This window comes from Taudactylus pleione, unplaced genomic scaffold (assembly GCF_031769625.1).
Source record: "Taudactylus pleione unplaced genomic scaffold, aTauple2 ptg001090l, whole genome shotgun sequence".
NCBI classification, from domain to species: Eukaryota; Metazoa; Chordata; class Amphibia; order Anura; family Myobatrachidae; genus Taudactylus; species Taudactylus pleione.
The window spans coordinates 668,203-688,954 of record NW_028285491.1 but is presented as its reverse complement, the minus strand read 5'-3'; the positions used below and the strand labels follow the sequence as shown (position 1 = coordinate 688,954).

Here is a 20,752-nt window from a genome sequence, read left to right as displayed (position 1 = left end):
CAAAGGTAAGTTCTTACCATATCTCTTGTTTTCTCCGCTCCCCCCCCCCCGTGTCTGTCCTCTCTCTCCCTGTACACCTCCTCTTCCACCGCTCCCCCCCCCCCCCCCCGTGTCTGTCCTCTCTCTCTGTACACCTCCTCTTCCTCCGCTCCCTCCCCCACGTGTCTGTCCTCTCTCTCTGTACACCTCCTCTTCCTTTGCTCCCTCCCCCCCGTGTCTGTCCTCTCTCTCCCTGTACACCTCCTCTTCCTCCGCTCCCTCCCCCCCGTGTCTGTCCTCTCTCTCCCTGTACACCTCCTCTTCCTCCGCTCCCCCCGTGTCTGTTCTCTCTCTCCCTGTACACCTCCTCTTCCTCCGCTCCCCCCCGTGTCTGTCCTCTCTCTCCCTGTACACCTCCTCTTCCTCCGCTCCCCCCCCCCGTGTCTGTCCTCTCTCTCCCTGTACACCTCCTCTTCCTCCGCTCCCCCCCCCCCGTGTCTGTCCTCTCTCTCCCTGTACACCTCCTCTTCCTCCGCTCCCTCCCCCCCGTGTCTGTCCTCTCTCTCCCTGTACACCTCCTCTTCCCCGATCCCTGTGTCTGATGCCTCCTACCTCACTCCATGCCCACCCTGTCTCAGTACAACACTCCTCTCCATAATGTAATGTCTGACAGTATGGGCATCTAGTGCTGTAAGCACCTAGACCTCATGTATTACAGTGTTTTAGTGTAGTGGTACCTAAACTGGGTGCCGCAGGGTGCTTACAGAGGTGCCGCAGGGTGCTTACAGAGGTGCCGCAGGGTGCTTACAGAGGTGCCGCAGGATGGAGGTCCAGAACCAAATCAAATTATTAATGGTCAGTGTGATGGGCAAAACCAGTGCTGGTGGCTGCCAACCACACAATGTGATAAACCGACATTCAGCCCTATTCACCACCAGTGCATGGGGCGATATACATCTATAGTGCATGGGGCGATCTATATCTATAGTGCATGGGGCGATCTACATCTATAGTGCATGGGGCGATCTACATCTATAGTGCATGGGGCGATCTACATCTATAGTGCATGGGGCGATCTACATCTATAGTGCATGGGGCGATCTACATCTATAGTGCATGGGGCGATCTACATCTATAGTGCATGGGGCGATCTACATCTATAGTGCATATGGCCGATCCCCCGTACGCATGCAGCAGGGACCCGGCGGTGAGTGACAGCTGAACTGAGTGGGCAAATTTAAAATCCCTGTCCAGTTGTGACGTCTGGCCCGACACATGGGGCGGACGATTGGTAAGTGTGTATACAATCACCAATCCTTAGGTTGCCTAGTGTGTACCCAGTGTAAGGAATACCGCTACGCACAATTTACTTATTTTTCTGAATATTTCAATAAGAAAGTCTTTGTGTGTATGGTGAGAGAAATGCTGATACTATCAGTGATTCCCAACCTCGCTCCTCAGGGCACACTAACGGTCCTCAGGGCACACTAACGGTCCTCGGGGCACACTAACGGTCCTGGTATTAGTGATATCCAGGATTGTGCACAGACGGTTTAATCAAAATTACCGAGGCACTAATTAAGTCACTTGTGCTCAAGTATGGCTATCCTTAAAACCTGGACTGTTAGTGTGCCTTCAGGACCGTGGTTGGGAACCCCTGCACTAGGTCGCCCTGACTAAAGAAAGTTTGTGAACCACTGATTTAGTGAAATGTTTCAGTAGATAATTTGTCCTGTAGCTGCGACCAGGAGCATATACTGACTGTCACATCTTCATCCCAAGTCTCCCACCTCCTCCTCCTCCTCCACCTCTTCTTCTTCTCCGGAGCAGGTTGGGTCATGACAGATGTTTATGGTTCCCTCAGGGTTATCAACGTTATTCCCTGCCGGAGATCCTTATCACATCTCCTCATCATCACCACACCCTCACACCTGGCACCAGGCCTGGGTACAGCACACGTGAGCAGCAGACGTCCGCCCTGCCCTGCAGTCCTGGTGTCTAATTATCTGTACTGGGGAAGTCACACTACATTATCACTACTACCACCATCCTCCCTGCCCTGCCGTCCTGGTGTCTAATTACCTGTACTGGGGAAGTCACACTACATTATCACTACTACCACCATCCTCCCTGCCCTGCCGTCCTGGTGTCTAATTACCTGTACTGGGGAAGTCACACTACATTATCACTACTACCACCATCCTCCCTGCCCTGCCGTCCTGGTGTCTAATTACCTGTACTGAGGAAGTCACACTACATTATCACTACTACCACCATCCTCCCTGCCCTGCCGTCCTGGTGTCTAATTACCTGTACTGGGGAAGTCACACTACATTATCACTACTACCACCATCCTCCCTGCCCTGCCGTCCTGGTGTCTAATTACCTGTACTGGGGAAGTCACACTACATTATCACTACTACCACCATCCTCCCTGCCCTGCCGTCCTGGTGTCTAATTACCTGTACTGGGGAAGTCACACTACATTATCACTACTACCACCATCCTCCCTGCCCTGCCGTCCTGGTGTCTAATTACCTGTACTGGGGAAGTCACACTACATTATCACTACTACCACCATCCTCCCTGCCCTGCCGTCCTGGTGTCTAATTACCTGTACTGGGGAAGTCACACTACATTATCACTACTACCACCATCCTCCCTGCCCTGCCGTCCTGGTGTCTAATTACCTGTACTGGGGAAGTCACACTACATTATCACTACTACCACCATCCTCCCTGCCCTGCCGTCCTGGTGTCTAATTACCTGTACTGGGGAAGTCACACTACATTATCACTACTACCACCATCCTCCCTGCCCTGCCGTCCTGGTGTCTAATTACCTGTACTGGGGAAGTCACACTACATTATCACTACTACCACCATCCTCCCTGCCCTGCCGTCCTGGTGTCTAATTACCTGTACTGGGGAAGTCACACTACATTATCACTACTACCACCATCCTCCCTGCCCTGCCGTCCTGGTGTCTAATTACCTGTACTGGGGAAGTCACACTACATTATCACTACTACCACCATCCTCCCTGCCCTGCCGTCCTGGTGTCTAATTACCTGTACTGGGGAAGTCACACTACATTATCACTACTACCACCATCCTCCCTGCCCTGCCGTCCTGGTGTCTAATTACCTGTACTGGGGAAGTCACACTACATTATCACTACTACCACCATCCTCCCTGCCCTGCCGTCCTAGTGTCTAATTACCTGTACTGGGGAAGTCACACTACATTATCACTACTACCACCATCCTCCCTGCCCTGCCGTCCTGGTGTCTAATTACCTGTACTGGGGAAGTCACACTACATTATCACTACTACCACCATCCTCCCTGCCCTGCCGTCCTGGTGTCTAATTACCTGTACTGGGGAAGTCACACTACATTATCACTACTACCACCATCCTCCCTGCCCTGCCGTCCTGGTGTCTAATTATCTGTACTGGGGAATTCACACTACATTATCACTACTACCACCATCCTCCCTGCCCTGCCGTCCTGGTGTCTAATTATCTGTACTGGGGAAGTCACACTACATTATCACTACTACCACCATCCTCCCTGCCCTGCCGTCCTGGTGTCTAATTACCTGTACTGGGGAAGTCACACTACATTATCACTACTACCACCATCCTCCCTGCCCTGCCGTCCTGGTGTCTAATTACCTGTACTGGGGAAGTCACACTACATTATCACTACTACCACCATCCTCCCTGCCCTGCCGTCCTGGTGTCTAATTACCTGTACTGGGGAAGTCACACTACATTATCACTACTACCACCATCCTCCCTGCCCTGCCGTCCTGGTGTCTAATTACCTGTACTGGGGAAGTCACACTACATTATCACTACTACCACCATCCTCCCTGCCCTGCCGTCCTGGTGTCTAATTACCTGTACTGGGGAAGTCACACTACATTATCACTACTACCACCATCCTCCCTGCCCTGCCGTCCTGGTGTATAATTACCTGTACTGGGGAAGTCACACTACATTATCACTACTACCACCATCCTCCCTGCCCTGCCGTCCTAGTGTCTAATTACCTGTACTGGGGAAGTCACACTACATTATCACTACTACCACCATCCTCCCTGCCCTGCCGTCCTGGTGTCTAATTACCTGTACTGGGGAAGTCACACTACATTATCACTACTACCACCATCCTCCCTGCCCTGCCGTCCTGGTGTCTAATTACCTGTACTGGGGAAGTCACACTACATTATCACTACTACCACCATCCTCCCTGCCCTGCCGTCCTGGTGTCTAATTACCTGTACTGGGGAAGTCACACTACATTATCACTACTACCACCATCCTCCCTGCCCTGCCGTCCTGGTGTCTAATTACCTGTACTGGGGAAGTCACACTACATTATCACTACTACCACCATCCTCCCTGCCCTGCCGTCCTGGTGTCTAATTACCTGTACTGGGAAAGTCACACTACATTATCACTACTACCACCATCCTCCCTGCCCTGCCGTCCTGGTGTCTAATTACCTGTACTGGGGAAGTCACACTACATTATCACTACTACCACCATCCTCCCTGCCCTGCCGTCCTGGTGTCTAATTACCTGTACTGGGGAAGTCACACTACATTATCACTACTACCACCATCCTCCCTGCCCTGCCGTCCTGGTGTCTAATTACCTGTACTGGGGAAGTCACACTACATTATCACTACTACCACCATCCTCCCTGCCCTGCCGTCCTGGTGTCTAATTACCTGTACTGGGGAAGTCACACTACATTATCACTACTACCACCATCCTCCCTGCCCTGCCGTCCTGGTGTCTAATTACCTGTACTGGGGAAGTCACACTACATTATCACTACTACCACCATCCTCCCTGCCCTGCCGTCCTGGTGTCGAATTATCTGTACTGGGGAAGTCACACTACATTATCACTACTACCACCATTCTCCCTGCCCTGCCGTCCTGGTGTCTAATTACCTGTACTGGGGAAGTCACACTACATTATCACTACTACCACCATCCTCCCTGCCCTGCCGTCCTGGTGTCTAATTACCTGTACTGGGGAAGTCACACTACATTATCACTACTACCACCATCCTCCCTGCCCTGCCGTCCTGGTGTCTAATTACCTGTACTGGGGAAGTCACACTACATTATCACTACTACCACCATCCTCCCTGCCCTGCCGTCCTGGTGTCTAATTACCTGTACTGGGGAAGTCACACTACATTATCACTACTACCACCATCCTCCCTGCCCTGCCGTCCTGGTGTCTAATTACCTGTACTGGGGAAGTCACACTACATTATCACTACTACCACCATCCTCCCTGCCCTGCCGTCCTGGTGTCTAATTACCTGTACTGGGGAAGTCACACTACATTATCACTACTACCACCATCCTCCCTGCCCTGCCGTCCTGGTGTCTAATTACCTGTACTGGGGAAGTCACACTACATTATCACTACTACCACCATCCTCCCTGCCCTGCCGTCCTGGTGTCTAATTACCTGTACTGGGGAAGTCACACTACATTATCACTACTACCACCATCCTCCCTGCCCTGCCGTCCTGGTGTCTAATTACCTGTACTGGGGAAGTCACACTACATTATCACTACTACCACCATCCTCCCTGCCCTGCCGTCCTGGTGTCTAATTACCTGTACTGGGGAAGTCACACTACATTATCACTACTACCACCATCCTCCCTGCCCTGCCGTCCTAGTGTCGAATTATCTGTACTGGGGAAGTCACACTACATTATCACTACTACCACCATTCTCCCTGCCCTGCCGTCCTGGTGTCTAATTACCTGTACTGGGGAAGTCACACTACATTATCACTACTACCACCATCCTCCCTGCCCTGCCGTCCTGGTGTCTAATTACCTGTACTGGGGAAGTCACACTACATTATCACTACTACCACCATCCTCCCTGCCCTGCCGTCCTGGTGTCTAATTACCTGTACTGGGGAAGTCACACTACATTATCACTACTACCACCATCCTCCCTGCCCTGCCGTCCTGGTGTCTAATTACCTGTACTGGGGAAGTCACACTACATTATCACTACTACCACCATCCTCCCTGCCCTGCCGTCCTGGTGTCTAATTATCTGTACTGTGGAAGTCACACTACATTATCACTACTACCACCATCCTCCCTGCCCTGCCGTCCTGGTGTCTAATTACCTGTACTGGGGAAGTCACACTACATTATCACTACTACCACCATCCTCCCTGCCCTGCCGTCCTAGTGTCTAATTATCTGTACTGGGGAAGTCACACTACATTATCACTACTACCACCATCCTCCCTGCCCTGCCGTCCTGGTGTCTAATTACCTGTACTGGGGAAGTCACACTACATTTTCACTACTACCACCATCCTCCCTGCCCTGCCGTCCTGGTGTCTAATTACCTGTTCTGGGGAAGTCACACTACATTATCACTACTACCACCATCCTCCCTGCCCTGCCGTCCTGGTGTCTAATTACCTGTACTGGGGAAGTCACACTACATTATCACTACTACCACCATCCTCCCTGCCCTGCCGTCCTGGTGTCTAATTACCTGTACTGGGGAAGTCACACTACATTATCACTACTACCACCATCCTCCCTGCCCTGCCGTCCTGGTGTCTAATTATCTGTACTGGGGAATTCACACTACATTATCACTACTACCACCATCCTCCCTGCCCTGCCGTCCTGGTGTCTAATTATCTGTACTGGGGAATTCACACTACATTATCACTACTACCTCCATCCTCCCTGCCCTGCCGTCCTGGTGTCTAATTATCTGTACTGGGGAATTCACACTACATTATCACTACTACCACCATCCTCCCTGCCCTGCCGTCCTGGTGTCTAATTATCTGTACTGGGGAATTCACACTACATTATCACTACTACCACCATCCTCCCTGCCCTGCCGTCCTGGTGTCTAATTATCTGTACTGGGGAATTCACACTACATTATCACTACTACCACCATCCTCCCTGCCCTGCCGTCCTGGTGTCTAATTATCTGTACTGGGGAATTCACACTACATTATCACTACTACCACCATCCTCCCTGCCCTGCCGTCCTGGTGTCTAATTATCTGTACTGGGGAATTCACACTACATTATCACTACTACCACCATCCTCCCTGCCCTGCCGTCCTGGTGTCTAATTATCTGTACTGGGGAAGTCACACTACATTATCACTACTACCACCATCCTCCCTGCCCTGCCGTCCTGGTGTCTAATTATCTGTACTGGGGAAGTCACACTACATTATCACTACTACCACCATCCTCCCTGCCCTGCCGTCCTGGTGTCTAATTATCTGTACTGGGGAATTCACACTACATTATCACTACTACCTCCATCCTCCCTGCCCTGCCGTCCTGGTGTCTAATTATCTGTACTGGGGAATTCACACTACATTATCACTACTACCACCATCCTCCCTGCCCTGCCGTCCTGGTGTCTAATTATCTGTACTGGGGAATTCACACTACATTATCACTACTACCACCATCCTCCCTGCCCTGCCGTCCTGGTGTCTAATTATCTGTACTGGGGAATTCACACTACATTATCACTACTACTACCACCATCCTCCCTGCCCTGCCGTCCTTGTGTCTAATTATCTGTACTGGGGAATTCACACTACATTATCACTACTACCACCATCCTCCCTGCCCTGCCGTCCTGCTCTCTAATTATCTGTACTGGGGAATTCACACTACATTATCACTACTACTACCACCATCCTCCCTGCCCTGCCGTCCTTGTGTCTAATTATCTGTACTGGGGAATTCACACTACATTATCACTACTACCACCATCCTCCCTGCCCTGCCGTCCTGCTCTCTAATTATCTGTACTGGGGAATTCACACTACATTATCACTACTACTACCACCATCCTCCCTGACCTGCCGTCCTAGTGTCTAATTATCTGTACTGGGGAAGTCACACTACATTATCACTACTACCACCATCCTCCCTTCCCTGCCGTCCTGGTGTCTAATTATCTGTACTGGGGAATTCACACTACATTATCACTACTACCTCCATCCTCCCTGCCCTGCCGTCCTGGTGTCTAATTATCTTTACTGGGGAAGTCACACTACATTATCACTACTACCACCATCCTCCCTGCCCTGCCGTCCTGGTGTCTAATTATCTGTACTAGGGAAGTCACACTACATTATCACTACTACTACCACCATCCCCCCTGCCCTGCCGTCCTGGTGTCTAATTATCTGTACTGGGGAAGTCACACTACATTATCACTACTACCACCACCATCCTCCCTGCCCTGCCGTCCTGGTGTCTAATTACCTGTACTGGGGAAGTCACACTACATTATCACTACTACCACCATCCTCCCTGCCCTGCCGTACTGGTGTCTAATTATCTGTACTGGGGAAGTCACACTACATTATCACTACTACCACCATCCTCCCTGCCCTGCCATCCTAGTGTCTAATTATCTGTACTGGGGAAGTCACACTACATTATCACTACTACCACCATCCTCCCTGCCCTGCCGTCCTGGTGTCTAATTATCTGTACTGGGGAATTCACACTACATTATCACTACTACCACCATCCTCCCTGCCCTGCCGTCCTGGTGTCTAATTATCTGTACTGGGGAATTCACACTACATTATCACTACTACCACCATCCTCCCTGCCCTGCCGTCCTGCTCTCTAATTATCTGTACTGGGGAATTCACACTACATTATCACTACTACTACCACCATCCTCCCTGCCCTGCCGTCCTGCTCTCTAATTATCTGTACTGGGGAATTCACACTACATTATCACTACTACTACCACCATCCTCCCTGCCCTGCCGTCCTTGTGTCTAATTATCTGTACTGGGGAATTCACACTACATTATCACTACTACCACCATCCTCCCTGCCCTGCCGTCCTGCTCTCTAATTATCTGTACTGGGGAATTCACACTACATTATCACTACTACTACCACCATCCTCCCTGACCTGCCGTCCTAGTGTCTAATTATCTGTACTGGGGAAGTCACACTACATTATCACTACTACCTCCATCCTCCCTGCCCTGGTGTCTAATTATCTGTACTGGGGAATTCACACTACATTATCACTACTGCCACCATCCTCCCTGCCCTGCCGTCCTGGTGTCTAATTACCTGTACTGGGGAAGTCACACTACATTATCACTACTACCACCATCCTCCCTGCCCTGCCGTCCTGGTGTCTAATTATCTGTACTGGGGAATTCACACTACATTATCACTACTACTACCACCATCCTCCCTGCCCTGCCGTCCTGCTCTCTAATTATCTGTACTGGGGAATTCACACTACATTATCACTACTACTACCACCATCCTCCCTGCCCTGCCGTCCTTGTGTCTAATTATCTGTACTGGGGAATTCACACTACATTATCACTACTACCACCATCCTCCCTGCCCTGCCGTCCTGCTCTCTAATTATCTGTACTGGGGAATTCACACTACATTATCACTACTACTACCACCATCCTCCCTGACCTGCCGTCCTAGTGTCTAATTATCTGTACTGGGGAAGTCACACTACATTATCACTACTACCTCCATCCTCCCTGCCCTGGTGTCTAATTATCTGTACTGGGGAATTCACACTACATTATCACTACTACCACCATCCTCCCTGCCCTGCCGTCCTGGTGTCTAATTACCTGTACTGGGGAAGTCACACTACATTATCACTACTACCACCATCCTCCCTGCCCTGCCGTCCTGGTGTCTAATTATCTGTACTGGGGAAGTCACACTACATTATCACTACTACCACCATCCTCCCTGCCCTGCCGTCCTGGTGTCTAATTACCTGTACTGGGGAAGTCACACTACATTATCACTACTACCACCATCCTCCCTGCCCTGCCGTCCTGGCGTCTAATTCTCTGTACTGGGGAAGTCACACTACATTATCACTACTACCACCATCCTCCCTGCCCTGCCGTCCTGGTGTCTAATTACCTGTACTGGGGAAGTCACACTACATTATCACTACTACCACCATCCTCCCTGCCCTGCCGTCCTGGCGTCTAATTCTCTGTACTGGGGAAGTCACACTACATTATCACTACTACCACCATCCTCCCTGCCCTGCCGTCCTGGTGTCTAATTATCTGTACTGGGGAAGTCACACTACATTATCACTACTACCACCATCCTCCCTGCCCTGCCGTCTAATTATCTGTACTGGGGAATTCACACTACATTATCACTACTACCACCATCCTCCCTGCCCTGGTGTCTAATTATCTGTACTGGGGAATTCACACTACATTATCACTACTACCACCATCCTCCCTGCCCTGCCGTCCTGGTGTCTAATTATCTGTACTGGGGAATACACACTACATTATCACTACTACCACCATCCTCCCTGCTCTGCCCTCTAATTATCTGTACTGGGGAAGACACACTACATTATCACTACTACCACCATCCACCCTGACCTGCCGTCCTGGATATAATTATCTGTACTGGGGAATTCACACTACATTATCACTACTACTACCACCATTCTCTCTGCCCTGCCGTCCTAGTGTCTAATTATCTGTACTAGGGAAGTCACACTACATTATCACTACTACCACCATCCTCCCTGCCCTGCCGTCCTGGTGTCTAATTATCTGTACTGGGGAATTCACACTACATTATCACTACTACCACCATCCTCCCTGCCCTGCCGTACTGGTGTCTAATTATCTGTACTGTGGAAGTCACACTACATTATCACTACTACCACCATCCTCCCTGCCGTCCTGGTGTCTAATTATCTGTACTGGGGAATTCACACTAAATTATCACTACTACCTCCATCCTACCTGCCCTGCCGTCCTGGTGTCTAATTATCTGTACTGGGGAAGTCACGCTACATTATCACTACTACCACCATCCTCCCTGCCCTGCCGTCCTGGTGTCTAATTATCTGTACTGGGGAATACACACTACATTATCACTACTACCACCACCATCCTCCCTTCCCTGCCGTCCTGGTGTCTAATTATCTGTACTGGGGAAGTCACGCTACATTATCACTACTACCACCATCCTCCCTGACCTGCCGTCCTGGTGTCTAATTATCTGTACTGGGGAATACACACTACATTATCACTACTACCACCACCTTCGTCCCTGCCCTGCCGTCCTGGTGTCTAATTATCTGTACTTGGGAAGTCACGCTACATTATCACTACTACCACCATCCTCCCTGCCATCCTGGTGTATAATTATCTGTACTGGGGAATTCACACTACATTATCACTACTACCTCCATCCTCCCTGCCCTGCCGTCCTGGTGTCTAATTACCTGTACTGGGGAAGTCACACTACATTATCACTACTACCACCATCCTCCCTGCCCTGCCGTCCTGGTGTCTAATTATCTGTACTGGGGAAGTCACACTACATTATCACTACTACCACCATCCTCCCTGTCCTGCCGTCCTGGTGTCTAATTATCTGTACTGGGGAAGTCACACTACATTATCACTACTACCACCATCCTCCCTGCCCTGCCGTCCTGGTGTCTAATTATCTGTACTGGGGAAGTCACACTACATTATCACTACTACCACCATCCTCCCTGCCCTGGTGTCTAATTATCTGTACTGGGGAAGTCACACTACATTATCACTACTACCACCATCCTCCCTGCCCTGCCGTCCTGGTGTCTAATTACCTGTACTGGGGAAGTCACACTACATTATCACTACTACCACCATCCTCCCTGCCCTGCCGTCCTAGTGTCGAATTATCTGTACTGGGGAAGTCACACTACATTATCACTACTACCACCATTCTCCCTGCCCTGCCGTCCTGGTGTCTAATTACCTGTACTGGGGAAGTCACACTACATTATCACTACTACCACCATCCTCCCTGCCCTGCCGTCCTGGTGTCTAATTACCTGTACTGGGGAAGTCACACTACATTATCACTACTACCACCATCCTCCCTGCCCTGCCGTCCTGGTGTCTAATTACCTGTACTGGGGAAGTCACACTACATTATCACTACTACCACCATCCTCCCTGCCCTGCCGTCCTGGTGTCTAATTATCTGTACTGTGGAAGTCACACTACATTATCACTACTACCACCATCCTCCCTGCCCTGCCGTCCTGGTGTCTAATTACCTGTACTGGGGAAGTCACACTACATTATCACTACTACCACCATCCTCCCTGCCCTGCCGTCCTAGTGTCTAATTATCTGTACTGGGGAAGTCACACTACATTATCACTACTACCACCATCCTCCCTGCCCTGCCGTCCTGGTGTCTAATTACCTGTACTGGGGAAGTCACACTACATTTTCACTACTACCACCATCCTCCCTGCCCTTCCGTCCTGGTGTCTAATTACCTGTTCTGGGGAAGTCACACTACATTATCACTACTACCACCATCCTCCCTGCCCTGCCGTCCTGGTGTCTAATTACCTGTACTGGGGAAGTCACACTACATTATCACTACTACCACCATCCTCCCTGCCCTGCCGTCCTGGTGTCTAATTATCTGTACTGGGGAAGTCACACTACATTATCACTACTACCACCATCCTCCCTGCCGTCCTGGTGTCTAATTACCTGTACTGGGGAAGTCACACTACATTATCACTACTACCACCATCCTCCCTGCCCTGCCGTCCTGGTGTCTAATTATCTGTACTGGGGAAGTCACACTACATTATCACTACTACCACCATCCTCCCTGCCCTGCCGTCCTGGTGTCTAATTATCTGTACTGGGGAAGTCACACTACATTATCACTACTACCACCATCCTCCCTGCCCTGCCGTCCTGGTGTCTAATTATCTGTACTGGGGAATTCACACTACATTATCACTACTACCACCATCCTCCCTGCCCTGCCGTCCTGGTGTCTAATTATCTGTACTGGGGAATTCACACTACATTATCACTACTACCTCCATCCTCCCTGCCCTGCCGTCCTGGTGTCTAATTATCTGTACTGGGGAATTCACACTACATTATCACTACTACCACCATCCTCCCTGCCCTGCCGTCCTGGTGTCTAATTATCTGTACTGGGGAATTCACACTACATTATCACTACTACCACCATCCTCCCTGCCCTGCCGTCCTGGTGTCTAATTATCTGTACTGGGGAATTCACACTACATTATCACTACTACCACCATCCTCCCTGCCCTGCCGTCCTGGTGTCTAATTATCTGTACTGGGGAATTCACACTACATTATCACTACTACCACCATCCTCCCTGCCCTGCCGTCCTGGTGTCTAATTATCTGTACTGGGGAATTCACACTACATTATCACTACTACCACCATCCTCCCTGCCCTGCCGTCCTGCTCTCTAATTATCTGTACTGGGGAATTCACACTACATTATCACTACTACTACCACCATCCTCCCTGCCCTGCCGTCCTTGTGTCTAATTATCTGTACTGGGGAATTCACACTACATTATCACTACTACCACCATCCTCCCTGCCCTGCCGTCCTGCTCTCTAATTATCTGTACTGGGGAATTCACACTACATTATCACTACTACTACCACCATCCTCCCTGACCTGCCGTCCTAGTGTCTAATTATCTGTACTGGGGAAGTCACACTACATTATCACTACTACCACCATCCTCCCTTCCCTGCCGTCCTGGTGTCTAATTATCTGTACTGGGGAATTCACACTACATTATCACTACTACCTCCATCCTCCCTGCCCTGCCGTCCTGGTGTCTAATTATCTTTACTGGGGAAGTCACACTACATTATCACTACTACCACCATCCTCCCTGCCCTGCCGTCCTGGTGTCTAATTATCTGTACTAGGGAAGTCACACTACATTATCACTACTACTACCACCATCCCCCCTGCCCTGCCGTCCTGGTGTCTAATTATCTGTACTGGGGAAGTCACACTACATTATCACTACTACCACCACCATCCTCCCTGCCCTGCCGTCCTGGTGTCTAATTACCTGTACTGGGGAAGTCACACTACATTATCACTACTACCACCATCCTCCCTGCCCTGCCGTACTGGTGTCTAATTATCTGTACTGGGGAAGTCACACTACATTATCACTACTACCACCATCCTCCCTGCCCTGCCATCCTAGTGTCTAATTATCTGTACTGGGGAAGTCACACTACATTATCACTACTACCACCATCCTCCCTGCCCTGCCGTCCTGGTGTCTAATTATCTGTACTGGGGAATTCACACTACATTATCACTACTACCACCATCCTCCCTGCCCTGCCGTCCTGGTGTCTAATTATCTGTACTGGGGAATTCACACTACATTATCACTACTACCACCATCCTCCCTGCCCTGCCGTCCTGCTCTCTAATTATCTGTACTGGGGAATTCACACTACATTATCACTACTACTACCACCATCCTCCCTGCCCTGCCGTCCTGCTCTCTAATTATCTGTACTGGGGAATTCACACTACATTATCACTACTACTACCACCATCCTCCCTGCCCTGCCGTCCTTGTGTCTAATTATCTGTACTGGGGAATTCACACTACATTATCACTACTACCACCATCCTCCCTGCCCTGCCGTCCTGCTCTCTAATTATCTGTACTGGGGAATTCACACTACATTATCACTACTACTACCACCATCCTCCCTGATCAGCCGTCCTAGTGTCTAATTATCTGTACTGGGGAAGTCACACTACATTATCACTACTACCTCCATCCTCCCTGCCCTGGTGTCTAATTATCTGTACTGGGGAATTCACACTACATTATCACTACTGCCACCATCCTCCCTGCCCTGCCGTCCTGGTGTCTAATTACCTGTACTGGGGAAGTCACACTACATTATCACTACTACCACCATCCTCCCTGCCCTGCCGTCCTGGTGTCTAATTATCTGTACTGGGGAATTCACACTACATTATCACTACTACTACCACCATCCTCCCTGCCCTGCCGTCCTGCTCTCTAATTATCTGTACTGGGGAATTCACACTACATTATCACTACTACTACCACCATCCTCCCTGCCCTGCCGTCCTTGTGTCTAATTATCTGTACTGGGGAATTCACACTACATTATCACTACTACCACCATCCTCCCTGCCCTGCCGTCCTGCTCTCTAATTATCTGTACTGGGGAATTCACACTACATTATCACTACTACTACCACCATCCTCCCTGACCTGCCGTCCTAGTGTCTAATTATCTGTACTGGGGAAGTCACACTACATTATCACTACTACCTCCATCCTCCCTGCCCTGGTGTCTAATTATCTGTACTGGGGAATTCACACTACATTATCACTACTACCACCATCCTCCCTGCCCTGCCGTCCTGGTGTCTAATTACCTGTACTGGGGAAGTCACACTACATTATCACTACTACCACCATCCTCCCTGCCCTGCCGTCCTGGCGTCTAATTCTCTGTACTGGGGAAGTCACACTACATTATCACTACTACCACCATCCTCCCTGCCCTGCCGTCCTGGTGTCTAATTATCTGTACTGGGGAAGTCACACTACATTATCACTACTACCACCATCCTCCCTGCCCTGCCGTCCTGGTGTCTAATTATCTGTACTGGGGAATTCACACTACATTATCACTACTACCACCATCCTCCCTGCCCTGGTGTCTAATTATCTGTACTGGGGAATTCACACTACATTATCACTACTACCACCATCCTCCCTGCCCTGCCGTCCTGGTGTCTAATTATCTGTACTGGGGAATACACACTACATTATCACTACTACCACCATCCTCCCTGCTCTGCCCTCTAATTATCTGTACTGGGGAAGACACACTACATTATCACTACTACCACCATCCACCCTGACCTGCCGTCCTGGATATAATTATCTGTACTGGGGAATTCACACTACATTATCACTACTACTACCACCATTCTCTCTGCCCTGCCGTCCTAGTGTCTAATTATCTGTACTAGGGAAGTCACACTACATTATCACTACTACCACCATCCTCCCTGCCCTGCCGTCCTGGTGTCTAATTATCTGTACTGGGGAATTCACACTACATTATCACTACTACCACCATCCTCCCTGCCCTGCCGTACTGGTGTCTAATTATCTGTACTGTGGAAGTCACACTACATTATCACTACTACCACCATCCTCCCTGCCGTCCTGGTGTCTAATTATCTGTACTGGGGAATTCACACTAAATTATCACTACTACCTCCATCCTACCTGCCCTGCCGTCCTGGTGTCTAATTATCTGTACTGGGGAAGTCACGCTACATTATCACTACTACCACCATCCTCCCTGCCCTGCCGTCCTGGTGTCTAATTATCTGTACTGGGGAATACACACTACATTATCACTACTACCACCACCATCCTCCCTTCCCTGCCGTCCTGGTGTCTAATTATCTGTACTGGGGAAGTCACGCTACATTATCACTACTACCACCATCCTCCCTGACCTGCCGTCCTGGTGTCTAATTATCTGTACTGGGGAATACACACTACATTATCACTACTACCACCACCTTCGTCCCTGCCCTGCCGTCCTGGTGTCTAATTATCTGTACTTGGGAAGTCACGCTACATTATCACTACTACCACCATCCTCCCTGCCATCCTGGTGTATAATTATCTGTACTGGGGAATTCACACTACATTATCACTACTACCTCCATCCTCCCTGCCCTGCCGTCCTGGTGTCTAATTACCTGTACTGGGGAAGTCACACTACATTATCACTACTACCACCATCCTCCCTGCCCTGCCGTCCTGGTGTCTAATTATCTGTACTGGGGAAGTCACACTACATTATCACTACTACCACCATCCTCCCTGTCCTGCCGTCCTGGTGTCTAATTATCTGTACTGGGGAAGTCACACTACATTATCACTACTACCACCATCCTCCCTGCCCTGCCGTCCTGGTGTCTAATTATCTGTACTGGGGAAGTCACACTACATTATCACTACTACCACCATCCTCCCTGCCCTGGTGTCTAATTATCTGTACTGGGGAAGTCACACTACATTATCACTACTACCACCATCCTCCCTGCCCTGGTGTCTAATTATCTGTACTGGGTAAGTCACACTACATTATCACTACTACCACCATCCTCCCTGCCCTGCAGTCCTGGTGTATAATTGTCTGTACTGGGGAATTCACACTACATTATCACTACTACCACCATCCTCCCTGCCCTGCCGTCCTGGTGTATAATTATCTGTACTGGGGAATTCACACTACATTATCACTACTACCACCATCCTCCCTGCCCTGCCGTCCTGGTGTCTATTTATCTGTACTGGGGAAGTCGCACTACATTATCACTACTACCACCATCCCCCCTGCCCTGCCCTGCCGTCCTGGTGTCTAATTATCTGTACTGGGGAATTCACACTACATTATCACTAGTACCACCATCCTCCCTGCTGTCCTTGTGTCTAATTTTCTGTACTGGGGAATACACACTACATTATCACTACTACCACCATCCTCCCTGCCCTGCCGTCCTGGTGTCTAATTATCTGTACTGGGGAAGTCGCACTACATTATCACTACTACCACCAGCTTCCCATTATACACAGCCTACTCCTCCCATCATCCTCACACGGCACTGGTGTTACGGTATGCCTGCTCTGGTGCATAGTAATTTGGTGTCTTTCTTCTGTTGCATCCTACCAGGATTAAGCACGTAGAGAGGGCCAATGAGGCGCTAGCTATTGACACTTTGTTGGTCACTGATGAGCTCTTCAGGTACGTTCCATGAGGTAACAAGTGATTTCTGTCATACCGCTGGGTGCGACCTTTTCTGATAATGTGTGTCTTCTGAATTAGGCATCAAGATGTGGCCACACGAAGCCGTTATGTGAGACTTGTGGACAACGTGAAAGAGAATGGAGGGATGGTCAGGTGAGAAGGACGACAGGACTGAGGTGGTTGGGTGGGACACTAGGTACTGAGTAGGAGGGATGGTCAGATGAGAAGGACGACAGGACTGAGGTAGTTGGGTGGTACACTAGGTACTGAGTAGGAGGGACTGTCAGGTGAGCAGGAAGACAGGACTGAGGTGGTTGGGTGGTGCACTAGGTACTGAGTCGGAGGGACGGTCAGGTGAGCAGGAAGACAGGACTGAGGTGGTTGGGTGGTGCACTAGGTTCTGAGTAGAAGAGACGGCCAGGTGAGGAGGAGGACTGGACTGAGGTGGTTGGGTGGTGCACTAGGTACTGAGTAGGAGGGATGGGCAGGTGAGAAGGAGGACAGGACTGAGGTGGTTGGGTGGTACCCTAGGTACTGAGTAGCAGGGATGGTCAGGTGAGGAGGAGGACAGGACTGAGGTGGTTGGGTGGTGCACTAGGTGCTCAGTAGGAGGGATGGGCAGGTGAGAAGGAGGACAGGACTGAGGTGGTTGGGTGGTACACTAGGTACTGAGTAGGAGGGATGGTCAGGTGAGAAGGAGGACAGGACTGAGGTGGTTGGGTGGTACACTAGGTACTGAGTAGGAGGGATGGGCAGGTGAGGAGGAGGACAGGACTGAGGTGGTTGGGTGGTGCCCTAGGTGCTCAGTAGGAGGGATGGGCAGGTGAGAAGGAGGACAGGACTGAGGTGGTTGGGTGGTACACTAGGTACTGAGTAGGAGGGATGGGCAGGTGAGGAGGAGGACATGACTGAGGTGGTTGGGTGGTACACTAGGTACTGAGTAGGAGGGATGGTCAGGTGAGAAGGAGGACATGACTGAGGTGGTTGGGTGGTGCACTAGGTGCTCAGTAGGAGGGATGGGCAGGTGAGAAGGAGGACAGGACTGAGGTGGTTGGGTGGTACACTAGGTACTGAGTAGGAGGGATGGTCAGGTGAGCAGGAGGATAGGACTGAGGTGGTTGGGTGGTACACTAGGTACTGAGTAGGAGGGATGGTCAGGTGAGCAGGAGGACAGGACTGAGGTGGTTGGGTGGTACACTAGGTATTGAGTAGGAGGGAGCTTAGAATGGTGGGTGGGTGACATGGAGCTGTGTGTTCTGCTACGTTCAGAGAAGATGAACAGTTTTAGAAATCTGATAAAAGTATTTTTTTTAAGACGCTCTATGTGATGGTCCAGAAAAATACTCTGATAGCCAGCCAGCGAGGAAGGGTGCGTAAAAATCCCCGGAGAACAGACACGTATGACTTGCAGCCCTTGGTGCTATAAGCGAAACACGATTTGTGCAGGAAAAGCTATATATCAAATCATATAGCGTCATCTCCCGGGAGTCGGAAGTCCAATACACAGATGAATCCTCACTATAAGCAACGCATTAAATATACCCAGGGTTCTCCCCAGGTTTTCCACAAAGTCGGGCGGCGCCATGAGGCAGCCGGGGAAAGGAGTGGCGGTGGGCACCGTGCACCCTCATCCTCTCCCATCGGCACCCGCAATGCCTGCAGTGTGCTTTCAGTGCAGGGTGGGCCCCGCTCATTGAGCACCTTCACCGCCCACGATGCCCCTGCTGGCCTGCGCCATCGCACTCTGGGAGCCGGGCACGGTTAGATAAATGCCGGGTGGAGCACCCATCAGAGAGGTCCTGAGGAGAACACTGACACTCTAAAACTAATATTCAGCAATATACTGGCTCAGCCAATGAGTCGGTGAAGCTCTGTAATGGCTTCCTATACACTGCCATAGAGTAAGGCTGGTCATTTGCTGCTTACTGCCGGACATTGATGACTGGGATCCAATGTTACAATATCCCTCCAAGCAGGAAGATTAAGCAGAACCGAAGATAGGGGTGAAACACACCAATATGAAGGTAGATAATGCCCCAGAGAAGGGTAATTAGGCAGAGGGGCTGGCGATCAGATTAGCTGCCTTTCAGCAGGTAATGGCGGCTCACGGAGGATTGGTGCGGGCTGCATAGGAACACGGTGTACCGGTCACTGTGAGTCTCTATACAGAGAGACGATTGCCCCAAGCGTATAGAGCGCTCCGAAATAGCAGGAATAAAGGAGATCATCGGCCACCAGTAACATCCTTTTTGCTATATACTGTCAATCCTTAATTTGTTAAATAAAACTGCCCGATATGTGCCCGGTACACCACATGCAAAAGTAGCTTTCCCAGCATGCAACACATTGTTTCCCCTTGCATCCTAACATGGTGAGTCCAGGTGCAAATATTCGCTATCCCACTGCATGTGCTCCTGACTGTAAATGAGACCCAACGTTTCGATTGGTAGAAATAGATCTACATACTATGGCGGTGATTCATGAATGGTAATAATTAGGGGGTGAGGAGCAGCACTCAGTGAATGTGGTAGGCTAGATACATTGGATGGGCTGTATGATGAATGGTAGTAATTAGGGGGTGAGGAGCAGCACTCAGTGAATGAGGTAGGATGGATATGATGGATGGGGTGTATGATGAATGGTAGTAATTAGGGGATGAGGAGCAGCACTCAGTGAATGTGGTAGGATAGATATGATGGATGGGGTGTATGATGAATGGTAGTAATTAGGGGGGTGAGGAGCAGCACTCAGTGAATGTGGTAGGATAGATATGATGGATGGGGTGTATGATGAATGGTAGTAATTAGGGGCTGAGGAGCAGCACTCAGTGAATGTAGTAGGATAGATACGTTGGATGGGGTGTATGATGAATGGTAGTAATTAGGGGGTGAGGAGCAGCACTCAGTGAATGTGGTAGGATAGATATGATGGATGGGGTGTATGATGAATGGTAGTAATTAGTGGGTGAGGAGCAGCACTCAGTGAATGTGGTAGGAT

The 20,752-nt window shown here is 50.0% G+C and overlaps 1 protein-coding gene across 1 annotated transcript in view; it reads left to right on the top strand.

The window, feature by feature from the left end:
* Window positions 1-20,752, top strand: part of PELO (pelota mRNA surveillance and ribosome rescue factor) — a 64,312-nt gene that overhangs the window by 30,229 nt on the left and 13,331 nt on the right. The window contains exons 10-11 of the mRNA XM_088461720.1: window positions 17,681-17,752; window positions 17,834-17,908. Coding sequence (XP_088317846.1) covers window positions 17,681-17,752; window positions 17,834-17,908 — 147 coding nt within the window. The remainder of the gene's footprint in view (window positions 1-17,680; window positions 17,753-17,833; window positions 17,909-20,752) is intronic.